This window comes from Podarcis bocagei (genome assembly GCF_964188305.1).
Source record: "Podarcis bocagei genome assembly, chromosome: 16".
NCBI classification, from domain to species: Eukaryota; Metazoa; Chordata; class Lepidosauria; order Squamata; family Lacertidae; genus Podarcis; species Podarcis bocagei.
Genome location: NC_138142.1, coordinates 39,481,697 through 39,495,249, shown reverse-complemented (window position 1 = coordinate 39,495,249; position 13,553 = coordinate 39,481,697). Strand labels below are relative to the sequence as shown.

Below are 13,553 nucleotides of genomic sequence, written 5' to 3'. Positions count from 1 at the left end.
CTTTGTTCCAGGAGGAGCGTGGGATGGGATGTGGGGGGCGGAGATGGACGGTGGGGGGGGGGGAGAGAAGGCGCTCAGCCCCCCAGGAGAAGGGGCTGCAGGGGGTCGCGAGCAGCACCCGACGCGAGTAGGAACTCCTGCTCAGAGTAGACCTCCCGGGGGAGATTGATTTGCTTCGTGACATGGTGCGTATTTTGAAAACAAGCAAGCCTGCGAAACAGCCAGCCAAGCACCAAGCGGTTTGCAAAAAATGGTCAGCGAAAGGAACTTTTTCAAAACATTCAAACAATAAAATGGAAACCGGACAGAGGGAACCGGCGGCTCGGCTCTGTTATTTTCAATAGGGCTACTCTTGAGTCAAAATGAGTTGATACCAATAGTGCTTTTTTTCAGGGCACGGATACCCCTAAACATTGTGTGAATCTTTGTACTTTTGTCCATTGACTGTATTTCTTTCCCCCGATTTGAACTATAAAATGGTGATTTTATTGAGTCAAAAGGAGAGTACCCCTAAACATTTTTTTAAAGAAAAAAGCACTGCCGGTAGTAGTAGTAATAATAAACAAAACCTTGCACTGACAGGGACCTGAATCACCAATGTCAAATACAAGGGAATCGCAAGAATAATTTATTGTGTTTGTATTGCCTGGAGACTGCCTTGATTTCCCTCCACACAAGTATTTTATAGATAAATAAACTTAATGATAATAATTGTAAAATGTGTTGTATTAACAGGACCGTCCAAAGAATTGCAAATGTCAAATACAAGGGAATGATGATGATAATAATAATAATGAGAAATACTGCATTAAGAGGACCGGTCCAAGAAACTGCAAATGTGAAATCCAATGGCTGAATGAGATATTTAAGAGTTACTGAGGATATCAGGTTTCTTTCTTTTTTTAATGCTAACGCCCCAAGTATCTAGTTCTCATCATCTCAAATATGTGCTTAAATATGCACAGCAAACACCTGGTGGAATCACAGGAGCTGGAGAAGTTGTTGAGTAAGATCTCCTGCGTTTGGGGCTTGAGAACTTTGTTGCCCCTCCTCACCAATGGCGGAAGCAGAATAAATTATGCAAAGTCAGGGAAATTATGCACAGCTGCCCAATCTGCATGATTAATGCAGGCGGCAGCCTTAAAGGGTCACCTTGGCACCAAAGTCTGCACACTCACAGGCCTCCCTCTCCCTCCTCCTTCACGGCCAGAGGCTCAGGGAACCCAAGAAATGGGGGGCAACTGCGGGGAACCAGATTTTGGCTATAACCATTAGGAGAGACTCCCTAAAGGTGAATGCTGATCACTGGCGGAGCAGAGACTGCCTCTGGGGTCAGTGGCTTTGCTTTTTGCCAGAAGGATGTAAAAGCACGGGCTGGGAAGGTCAGGTTGCAAGATCCCGACCCTGAGCGAAAGTGGGGTTGAGATGGATGACCTCTAGGGTGTCTCCCGTGTCTAAGGTTCTAAATTCCCTCCTAGAACACTTATAGGGCACTCTAACCTTTCCTCCTTCAGTTCCTCCTTCAAGCCTCATCTTTCCATTGAACATTTAAGTCTGTTGATTCCATTCTAAACTAAATGACTTTTGCCCCAGATTTGTCCTGTTAGCCTTTCCTGCCCTCTGCTGAAACACTCTTTTCCAGGAGTTTAGATTGTAGGTTCCTAGAGGGCAGGGATCTGCTCTCTCTCCCGCTTCTCGTGCTCTTTCTTTTTTTAATAAAAAAACTTTGGAAAATGCCCTACCTGCCACCACTTAAATAAATAAAACCAACTCTTGGCACATTTAAATAACAGCTCTTTTAATTGTGCATTCAGGAATATTTGCACTCATGACTGAGAGCAAGCCCAACTGAAGCTGGGAATTGTAGCGTTAGAATTGTTGTGGGCAGTTATGTTGTTGTTTAGTCGTTTAGTCGTGTCTGACTCTTTGTGACCCCATGGACCAGAGCACGCCAGGCACTCCTGTCTTCCACTGCCTCCCGCAGTTTGGTCAAACTCATGCTGGTAGCTTCGAGAACACTGTCCCACCATCTCCTCCTCTGTCGTCCCCTTCTCCTTGTGCCCTCCATCTTTCCCAACATCAGGGTCTTTTCCAGGGAGTCTTCTCTTCTCATGAGATGGCCAAAGTCTTGGAGCCTCAGCTTCAGGATCTGTCCTTCAGGGCTGATTTCCTTCAGAATGGATAGGTTTGATCTTCTTGCAGTCCATGGGACTCTCAAGAGTCTCCTCCAGCACCAGAATTCAAAAGCATCCATTCTTCGGCTATCAGCCTTCTTTATCTCTCACTTCCATACATCACTACAGGGAAAACCATAGCTTTAACTATACGGACCTTTGTTGGCAAGGTGATGTCTCTACTTTTTAAGATGCTGTGGGCAGTTATACGTCATCCCAACTTTCGATCTTTGCTCGCATCTACAAAGACAAGGACGCTGTGGCGTCTGCCATTGGGGCATTCCCCAAAATTTCCTGGTGCTATCCTGAAACTTTTCATACCACAAATGTTTAAAAAACATTTTTCTCCTACTTTTGTTGCTCCATAGCACAAGAGTGCTCTTTCAGATGGCAATAATGCGGTCATCTTAGAGGGACGGAAAAGCATCTCAGAACAACCGATGAAGCAGAATGGACAATTCGGGACACATAAAATACGGTCCTTCTTCACGCAGCGCCGAGTTAAACTGCGGAACTCCTTGCCACTGGAAACAGTGGTGGCTGCCAATCTGGATGGACTGGACAAATTCAGGGAGGAAGAGTGGGCTGTATCAGTTACTATTAGTCATGGCAGTTCTGTTCTGCCTCCTTCGATGGGGCAAGAATGCTTCTCAACACCAGTTGCAAGAAAACACAAGGAGAGAGAGGCCTCTGGACTCCAGCAAAACTATACCAGAAGAAAATAACAAGTGCAGACAACTGCTGGAGATGTGGGAGTAAAAAGGCGAACTTCGTACATATGATGATTAACTGCCCGATGATAAGATCATTTTGGTGCGAGGTGAGGGTATTTATAGTAAGAGTAATAAAAAGAAATTGTTATTTAGGGGAATTGAATTGAATTCTAAATTATATTCCGGAAACGTGGGAGATTTCAAGGGGTCCAAAAAATATATGGATGTACCGTGCTATATTAGAAGCAAAAAAAACTTGTTTTGATGAATTGGGATAGCTGCAAAAAGATTCCATTGAGCACATGGATTGACAATATGGACAGACTAGCTACATACGAAGGAATTGCATGTCGACGCAAATTAAGAATGGATAAATATGAAGAGATCTGGAAGGAATATTTAAGCGATAAGTGGTGGGAGGAGAGAGAGGTGGGAAAATATTGTTTAAAAGGTTCAGTCATAGGTATATCTGTGTATTTAAATCTGAATTGTCAAATTGTGTTGTTATTGCTATTATGGTCTTTGTTGTAGTGTCTTTTGCGGTTGTTGTCTGTATCGAAAAAAATGATTAAATAATAATTATTTTTTTAAAAGAAGGCTCTTCCTAGCTTCTTAATGATGTGGTCGACAGCAGGAAGAGCTTTCTGACGGTCTGCTTGGAACAGACTCCCAGGAGAAGTTGTGGATTCTACTTCCTTGGACAAAATAAAAAAATTCCTTCCAGTAGCACCTTAAAGACCAACTAAGTTAGTTCTTGGTATGAGCTTTCGTGTGCATGCACACTTCTTCAGATACCTTGGAGGTTTTTAAGCAGAGGCTGGATGGCCATCAGCCATGTTTGATCTAGCAAAGATACTTGCACTGCAGGGGTTGGACTAGATGACCACTGGGGACCCCTTGCGACTCCACAATTCTACGAGCCGTGCGTAAACCAGAAACACACAATTATTGTATCAATGACATATTTCAAAATACACTGGGTGGGGGGACAACCCACACCAGTCTCGTAGGGTCCCTATATTTACACACACACACACACACACAGCGCGGTAACTCTCTGTGTACCAAGTCAAGATCACTGGTTACTCCTGGAGAGGCTTCAGTCATCTGAATGTCTCCCTCCCCCCCCCCAAATACAGTGGTCCCTCGGGTTACATACGCTTCATGGTTCCGAATTAAAGGGCTGGTTCAAAGAGGAAGCTGCCTTCTACAGAGTCAGCTGCCCGTTGCTCCCTTTGGGCCAATGTTGCCTGCACTGACTGGCAGTGGCTCTCCAAGGCAGGGACTCTTTTCTGCTTGGGAGATGCTGGCGATTGAACCCAAGACCTTCTGTGTGCAAAGGAGATGCTCCCTCGCTGGGTTATGGCGTATTGCTCTGTCCAAATTCTGCTCCTTTAGCATCTGACTTGAGGTTTCGACAAGCATTGCCACTGCAACCTGAAGCTTATGTAATAAACGGAAATCTGCCCTTATTCCCTTATGGGGGACACAAGAGCCCTTATAGAGTCCTTTGTAGGTTCTCCACCGGTCGGAGAAAAGTACAGAGGCCAACCAGAGAATATTGAGAAGCAAAGCAGCTCGTAAGCCTGATCTTTATTGAACTGTTGTGACAGGGTGCTCCCCTCACACGCAGGAAAGGAGGAGGACCCAGAACCCAGGTGCAACCGCCCTTATATAGACATTTTAAATTGCTCGCCTTGGAGTCCATGACCACCCCCAGATACATCATACCTACATTACAGAAAGGGCGGTCTACAGCAGAAATCTGAGTGCATTGCTTACCTCCTGTCTGGCAAGTTACCTGTTAATGCTCACTTGATTGGATACCCTGGGGAGCCTGGCCAGTCTTTTGTAATGATAAATACTTAGTTACTGAGCCAGGTCGCAGGCTCACCCTATTCATACACAAACCCTTCAGACAGGATTTGTGAAGGAAAAGACAATGGGGAGAGGCTTTTCCATTTTCCTTTAACTTTGCAGAGAAAACATTTGGGAGTCAAAAATGGTTCCAGGGCTGTTTTCCTGTGCTCCTGTTTATATATTTATGTACATGTTTGCTTGGTACATTGATGAACATTTATAAGACTTTAATTTTTTTTATTTCACTAACTTCCACACTCCCAGGGACTAGAAACTTGGTTCCCTTCCCCACTAACGAAAGTGGCGGTTCTCAGGATGCTACCGCCCATCCAAACCCCCAACTGCTGTTCTTTTTTGCACCGTCACAGAACATGCAAAGCCCCAGATATGACCGGAATTATCTGGTTCTTTCAACAACAAAACAAGACCGAGCGTCTCACGAAGTTGCATTGTGTGTGTGGCAAAATCTCGCAGCCTTGGACCTGGCCTGGGAACGTTCCCTCTCCGAGGGGCCACGGAACAATGAACAGGAGGGAAAATAAACAGCAAAGCAAGGAGTCTTGTTTGCATTTTGCTACACACCAAGGAAGTCTCACCAAATCCAAAGAGTCATGCTGCAAAAAGCGACCTTGAAATGCCTGGTGGGTGTGTTGCATCGCGAATGAAAGGCAGAGAGATGTTCCCTATCTAAAGCCGTTATTATCTGCCTCTGTTCTTCTGTCCTGGAACATCCTATTCACACACGCTGTGTCCCCATGTTGCAGTTTCGTTCTCCGATTCTCCGGATAATCACCGGTTACCAAAATATCTTTTGCTCGAGTCAAGCCAGTCTCTCTCTCTCTCTCTCTGCTGGCCTGCGGGGTTGCAAATGTCGCTGGTGCTATCATCTACTCGCATCTGTCTCTTGACACCCTGCTTCTTCCCACCCCCACAAAACTCGCAGACAAAATAAAAAGGGTTTTAATTGGGGCATCCTGGTAACTGCTCTGTTCACCTCCCTGCTCCCGGTCTTTGGTGCTCAAGATTGCTTGGGCAAAGAGGTCGAATTTAGGCCCTTGGATATGGGTCCCGCTCGAAGCATACGATCTTGGTCGGGGGGGGGGGTCATTAGGACTTGCCGATCAGAAGGTCGGCGGTTCAAATCCCCGTGATGGGGTGAGCTCCCGTTGCTCGGTCCCTGCTCCTGCCAACCTAGCAGTTCGAAAGCACATCAGAGTGTAAGTAGATAAATAGGTACCACTCCGGCGGGAGGGTAAACGGCGTTTCCGTGCGCTGCTCTGGTTTCGCCAGAAGCGGCATAGTCATGCTGGCCACATGACCCGGAAGCTGTACCCCGGCTCCCTCGGCCAGTAAAGCGAGATGAGAGCCGCAGCCCCAGAGTCGGTCACAACTGGACCTAATGGTCAGGGGTCCCTTTACCTTTACACTTCCTCTGAAGGAACAGGTTCTTAACTTGGGGGTCCTCCTGGATCCTTCGCTGTTGCTCGAGGCTCAGGTGGCCTCAGTGGCCCAGAGTGCCTTCCATCAGCTTCGGCTGGTGGCCCAGCTATTTGGACAGGGATAGCCTAACTATTGTTGTCTATGCTCTGGTAACCTCAAGGTTAGATTACTACAATGTGTTTTGTGTAGGGCTGCCTCTGAAGATGGTTTGGAAACTTCAGCTAGTGCAGAATTCAGCAGCTGGGTTGATCACTGTTTGAGCCTATTGCACCTATTGCACCTGGTCCGACTGCACTGGCTACCAATTAGTTTCTGGGCCCAAGTCAAAGTGCTGGTTTTGACCTATAAAGCCTTAAACGGCTCAGAACCGCAAGAATACCTCAAGGACCGCCTCTTTCCATATGAACCTACCCAGTCCCTGAGATCACCTTCTGACGCCCTCCTTCATGTGCCTCCTCCTCGAGAGGTCCGGAGGGTGGAAACACAAGAACGGGGCCTTCTCTGCAGTGGCTCCCTGCCTGTGGAATGCTCTCCCCAGGGACGTTCGCGTGGCAAATTCATTATGCACCTTTAGGCACCTGGCACCTTCATTATGCACCAGGCAAAAACGTTCCTTTTTAACCAGGCCTTTGATCCGATATACATCCTATGCCCTTTTAAAATGTGGGGGTTTTTTTTGGTTCTGAGAGTCGCCCTGAGACCCCCAGGTATAGGGCGGTGTATAAATTCAAATAATAATAATAATAACCGTTGATAGCTCTTTCCCCCTCCGCAAATTTGCCTAATCCTCTTTTAAAGCCTTGTTAAGCTGGCGGCCATTGCTGCCTCCTGTGGCAGTGAGTTCCACAGTTTAACTCTGTGTAGCGTAAAGGAGGACTTTCTGCTTTCTATCCCGTCCACCCGCTCTGGTGCTATGACCGCACTCAAGCGAATGGCCTCGGCTCCGACTACCCCTCCCTCCTTAGAGGAAAGCAAACGAAATAAGCAGCTACGCAGGGGACGCCTGCTGTATCTTCGCCCAAGGCTCCTTGATAAGGCGGATTCGAAAGCAGGGCCGCAGCTATCGATGACTGCGGTCACCAAGGACAATGGAAAGCCCCAACCTTTGACCTGGCCTGGCCAGATGAGTCCGCGAGGGAAGCCGCTCGCCTCTGAATAAGACCCGTAGCCGGGAACGACAGGAGAGATGCTCTCGCACTCGGGTCCTGCTTGGGGGGGGGGTCTTCCCGACGGGGAATCGGGGGGGGGGCACCGTGGGAACAGGGTGCTGGCCTGGGTGGGCCTGATTGCAACTCCCATCAGCCCCAGCAACCGTCACGGTCAATGGTCAGGGAGAGCAATGGGATAAGAGTCCAGAAACATCTGGAGGACCCCCGAAGGTCGTCCCCGCCCTCTCTAAACACCAGACCCCCTCTTCCCTGCAAGCCTGGTGCTGGTAAAGCCAAGGTTGCAGGTTCGGTTCCCAATTGGAACAGATACGCATTCCAGCATCACAGGGGGGTGGACTAGATCAAGGGTAAGCAAACTAAGGCCCGGGGGCCAGGATCCGGCCCAATCGCCTTCTAAATCCGGCCTGCGGACAGTCCAGGAATCAGCGTGTTTTTACCTGAGTAGAATGTCCCCTTTTATTTAAAATGCATCTCTGGGTTTTTTTGTGGGGCCTGCCTGGTGTTTTCACATGAGTAGAATGTGTGCTTTTATTTAAAATGTGTCTCTGGGTTATTTGTGGGGCATAGGAATTCATTCATTCCCGCCCCGCCCCCAAAAAATATATAGTCCGGCCCCCTACAAGGTCTGAGGGACACTGGACCGGCCCCCTGCTGAAAAGTTTGCTGACCCCTGGACTAGATCATGGGTAGGCAAACTAAGGCCCAGGGGGCCGGATCCGGCCCAATCACCTTCTAAATCCGGCCCGCGGACTGTCCGGGAATCAGTGTGTTTCTACATGAGTAGAATGTGCCTTTTTATTTAAAATGCATCTCTGGGTTATTTGTAGGGCATAGGAATTCGTTCTCCGCCCCCCCTTCAAAATACAGTCCGGCCCCCCACAAGGTCCGAGGGACAGTGGACCAGCCCCCTGCTGAAAAAATTTGCTGACCCCTGGACAAGATGATCACAGGGTCCCAACTGTGATCCTAGGATCTTATCTACTCCTCCGTCGAAAGCAGGAAAAAGAAACAGCAACACTCTCTGCTAGAAGAATTGCAACTTCCTTTTATTGGGACCATTTTTCTCTGGGGGTGGGTTATCCCAGGGCACGGCGGGGGGGGGAGGTAAATGAGTTTGGGAAAGAGGCAAACAACTCTCATGCAATGTGAGAGCTAGAATGGGAATGAAGGTGACAGAGGGACGGGCCTTTCCTTTCTCCTTAAGATCTCGATCAAGTCTTTTGAGATGGGTGGGGAAAGGACCCCATGGTTTGGTCCTGTGAGGAGAGAGCGTGCCTGCCCCATACTTTTCGGCAACAGGTAAGTATTGTCTGCTAAAGTGCTTTTCTGAAGTTTCAAACGCCAGGTGGGTGAGTTTGTGGGTGTCAACGGGCAACAGAGTAGCCTGGAACGGACGGTCAGTCGGAAATGACGAAAAAGATGTCATCAGTTCAGCCTCCTGGACGCTGCCCTCACCGGCCCCTGGGAGCTGTCCGCGCCTCGTCCGCGGAAACCAGAAGCCGAGACCTCTTCTAGGAAGCTGGGAAGAGAAGAGGGAAACAGCGGCAGGGAGTTAAAGGAAGGCGTCCCAATGAGTTGGCGATTGTGGTCAACAAGAAAGAGCAGAAAGGTTTCCCAGCTCTGTAATGTTTTATGTACTGTGGCTTGCCGTTTTATTGATTATGGTTTAGATATTATTTATCGTAAGTGGATTTCTGTTTAACTTTTATATGTTGATATCATTATTTTATACTATTCTAACGATTGATCCAAACTACAAGAAAGAGTATTCCAGCTAAACATTAGGAAGAACTTCCTGACAGTAAGAGCTGTTTGACAGTGGAATTTGCTGCCAAGGAGTGTGGTGGAGTCTCCTACTTTGGAGGTCTTTAAGCAGAGGCTTGACAACCATATGTCAGGAGTGCTCTGATGGTGTTTCCTGCTTGGCAGGGGGTTGGACTCGATGGCCCTTGTGGTCTCTTCCAACTCTAGGATTCTATGATTCTAGAATGTTACTTTTTTGATGAAGGCTGTCTATTTTGAACTTATGTTTTATTATCACGTTTTTGTATTGCATTAGATTGTTATAAGATGTACATTTTTTGTTTCTTCAGCTTGTAAGCCGCCTTGAGTATTGTAAGATAGAAAGATAGAAAGACGGTATACTAATTAAAAATGATGATGATGATGATGCAGGAACTCACGGGGTTTTCTCCATGCCAGAATAACTTGGCTGAGCTTAGATGTGCATCTTATCTCTCTCTCTCTTCTTTCCCCAATTTTTTAAATTAATTTTCCAAGTTTATAACAGATATGACATACAACTTTTTCCCCAAGTTTATAACAGATATGACATACAAAAAAAGAAAGAAAAGAAAAAGAAAGAAAAGAACATACAAATAAACGCATAATCCTTCTAAAATCCAATTTGCTTTTCATTGTTAACTAACTTCCTCAAATCCCCCTAACTGAATTCCATTGTATCCCCTCATAACAGTTTTCCAACCTCTTCTTTCTAACAAAATTTACTTTTTCAAATTACTTTCTGAGCTTCTTTTCATAATTTCTCCCATAAGGTTTTACAGTTTAATCATGTCCTATTCCGAAGCCAAATTGGTAAATTCAAGTAGCTTCTCCTTGTTTTATCTTACAATATTTAATTAAATACCGTATTTTTCGCCCTATAGGACGCACTTTTTCCCCTCCAAAAATGAAGGGGAAACCTGTGTGCATCCTATGGGGCGAATGCAGGCTTTTGCTGAAGCTTGGAGAGCGAGAGGGGTCAGGAAGCTATCAGCAAGCCTGGGAAGCCCACGGGAGTTTCCACAGGGCTCCCTAGGCTGAGGATAGCAGCCTGCTGCCCGGAGCGCGGGTCGCGCTGAAGCCGCGGCTGGGGGGGGGGAAATAAATTTTTCCCCTTTATTCCCCCCCCAAAAAAAACTAGGTGCGTCCTATGGGCTGGTGCGTCCTATAGGGCGAAAAATATGGTAATCTTTAAATTTCTTGGTGTTCCTCCATTGTTCTTGGTGTTCCTCTTCTTTCTGATTGTGGATTCTTCCATTCTCTCTCTTTTTTTTGGGGGGGGGGGAGAGAAGCAACCTTGCCCCCCTCCCTCTTTGGGCAAGCAAAACGTCTCAGTCCACAGCGCCTAAATCTCTAATAATCGCTTGGCGGCCACCCCGAGAGATGGAGGAGGGCTGAATCGCCCTGAAGTGAAGCAACTCTGTAAGGTCTCACGGGTTGCTCTGTGGTGTCTCCAAACCCCCCCGCCAACCCCCCCTTCAGCATCTCTCCAGAAAGACACATCCTCCGAGCATCCCACGTCGATTTAATTAATTCTTGTTGCACAGCGAAGCGGCTGGCTGTGTTTTCGTGAGCTGCCCACGTACGAAGAAGGCGCTGAAAATACTGGAGAAACTCAAACACACAAGAGGATCGAGGCTGCTCCTTCTCCCACATCGCACTCACACTTTCCCCTTCTGGTGAAAAGGAGTGGCGTTTCTCCCAGCACCCTATCCCACGAGCGTAAAAGGTGCGTTTCCTAAAATCGCAAGAACCACCCGCTAAAACAGCCCAATGGCCCCATCTGGTCCAGCACCCTGTTCTCACAGTGGCCCCCCAGAAACTGAGGATCTCGATAGACTGCCTCTGGAGCTGGAGGCTCCATAGGAACATCAGAAGAGCCTGGGCTGCAGGATCAGGCCAAAGGGGGGCCATCTAGTCCAGCATCCTTTTCTCCTAGGGGCCGCCCAGATGCCCCAGTGCGAAACCCGCAAACGGGATCCAAGGGATTCCAGTGGCAGTGAGTTCCACAGTTTAACTACGGGCTATTTAAAAATCTGTCCGAAACCACCCAACGTTCCGCTTCGCTAGAGTTCCAGTATTAGGAGAGCGGGAATTCTCTGCTTCCCCCAAACCATGCATAGTTTTATAAACATCTGTCATGTCCCCTTTGACTCGCCTTTCCTCTAAAGTGAAAAGTCGCGCCTCCGATTTGGATAACAGCATTAATGATATTGGCAGTTTTATTTCCATTTCCTTCTTATTTTCAAATTTTAAAAATTGATTTTAACAGATATAACATACAAAACATACAAAAGAGAGAACATTACAATACTAAGAGAGAAAAAACAAAAGAAAACAAAAAACAAAAATAAAAACGCATATTCCTTCATTTTAAATTCCATTAACTGGCTTCCTTGAATCCCCCCTAACTGAATTTCATTGTATCACCTTGTAACAGTTCTCCAAAATCATCTTTCTACTACAATTTACTCCTTCAATTAACTATCTTCATCTCTTTTCTTATTGACTTAAATCCATGTTACTCTACAACATTCTTATTCTAATCCTAGGCCTACTTGATACTTTCAAGTACCTTCTAATTATCTTATATTACAATATTTAGCTAGATAATCTTTAAATTTCTTCCAATCTTCTTGATGCTCCTCTTCTTTCTGATCGTGGATTCTTCCAGTCAGGTCAGCCAGCTCCAAGAAGAAGAAGAAGAGAAGAAGGGTTTGGATTTGATATCCCACCTTTCACTCCCCTTCAGGAGTCTCAAAGCGGCTAACATTCTCCTTTCCCTTCCTCCCCCACAACAAACACTCTGTGAGGTGAGTGGGGCTGAGAGACTTCACAGAAGTGTGACTGGCCCAAGGTCACCCAGCAGCTGCATGTGAAGGAGCGGAGACACGAACCCGGTTTCCCAGATTACGTGACTACCGCTCTTAACCACTACACCACAAGAACTCCAACATCTTCATCTGCCATTTTTCTTGTTCTTGTTTAGTCGTTTAGTCGTGTCCGACTCTTCGTGACCCCCTGGACCAGAGCACGCCAGGCCCTCCTGTCTTCCACTGCCTCCCGCAGTTTGGTCAAACTCATGCTGGTAGATTCGAGAACACTGTCCCACCATCTCGTCCTCTGTCGTCCCCTTCTCCTTGTGCCCTCCATCTTTCCCCACATCGGGGTCTTTTCCAGGGAGTCTTCTCTTCTCATGAGGTGGCCAAAGTCTTGGAGCCTCAGCTTCAGGATCTGTCCTTCCAGTGAGCACTCAGGGCTGATTTCCTTCAGAATGGAGAGGTTTGATCTTCTTGCAGTCCATGGGACTCTCCAGAGTCTCCTCCAGCACCAGAATTCAAAAGCATCTTCGGCGATCAGCCTTCTTGATGGTCCAGCTCTCACTTCCATACATCACTACTGGGAAAACCATAGCTTCAACTATACGGACCTTTGTTGGCAAGGTGATGTCTCTGCCATTTTTCTATCATTGGTATTTCTTGAGATTTCTAATTTCTAGCTAATAGCAGTCTTCCTGTTGTAGTGACATACAAAAAATAATCCAACATCTTTTTATTTCCACTTCCTTTTCTGTCCTGGGATTTGCCTTTTCCACGGCTGCCACGCATCAGCTGAGCATCCTCTTCCAACTCCCGTCCTCTCTCAGTCACAAAGCCAGGAAACGCCTTTTGCTCTCCTGTTTCCACCGAGCCGGTCAGGAAAAGTCCTCCCGTGCCTGAGATGTGTCATGAGATGACGTGGGGGCCACAACCTTTGGCCCCTGGAGAAGGAAAGCCCCCGCGCTTGTCTGGCCGCCGGCCTGCCACAACAAGCCTCGGACGCTTGACCCGGGTCAGCAGGAAAACAGCCGGCTTTTTCACTGACGCCCAGCGCCCAGGACAGGCTCGTGGCGCCAGAAGGAATTTGGCCTTGCAAAGGGGGCGTCAGTGCCGTTTCACACAACCTGGACGCCAGCAATTCAAGACACGCTTCTGTCCACAGGGGTGCCCAAACAGACTGCGGTCTCAGTCTCCTTGCGCCGAAGCAACAACAGTCTCCTCTAGGGTGGGCTAGGAATCACGGCATATCCGAAGCTTTTCATGCCCATCAGAGGCTTTTAAAAATCCACATTTTGTGCTTAAGGAAGAATCAGTGTTTCCAATCTTCTTCTGAAAGAGCTTTTGGTTTAAAAGAAGAGGAAGAAGAAGAGTTTGGATTTGATATCCCGCCTTTCACTCCCCTTCAGGAGTCTCAAAGCGGCTAACATTCTCCTTTCCCTTCCTCCCCCACAACAAACACTCTGTGAGGTGAGTGGGGTGAGAGACTTCAGAGAAGTGTGACTGGCCCAAGGTCACCCAGCAGCTGCAGGTGGAGGAGTGGAGACGCGAACCCGGTTCACCAGATTACGTGACTACAACTCTTAACCACTACACCAC

General features: G+C 47.4%; 2 protein-coding genes across 11 annotated transcripts in view; one reads left to right on the top strand and one right to left on the bottom strand.

Moving 5' to 3' along the window:
* Positions 1–13,553, top strand: part of LOC308575204 (uncharacterized protein) — an 84,295-nt gene that overhangs the window by 63,770 nt on the left and 6,972 nt on the right. The gene's annotated exons all lie outside the window — the stretch shown is intronic.
* The window catches only part of VPS45 (vacuolar protein sorting 45 homolog), a 60,386-nt gene continuing 55,214 nt past the window's right edge, over positions 8,382–13,553 (bottom strand). For both annotated transcript variants that reach the window (XM_081173618.1, XM_081173617.1), the window contains one exon: positions 8,382–8,875. In XM_081173618.1, the coding sequence (XP_081029744.1) occupies positions 8,782–8,875 (94 nt within the window). In that variant the 3' untranslated portion in view covers positions 8,382–8,781. The remainder of the gene's footprint in view (positions 8,876–13,553) is intronic.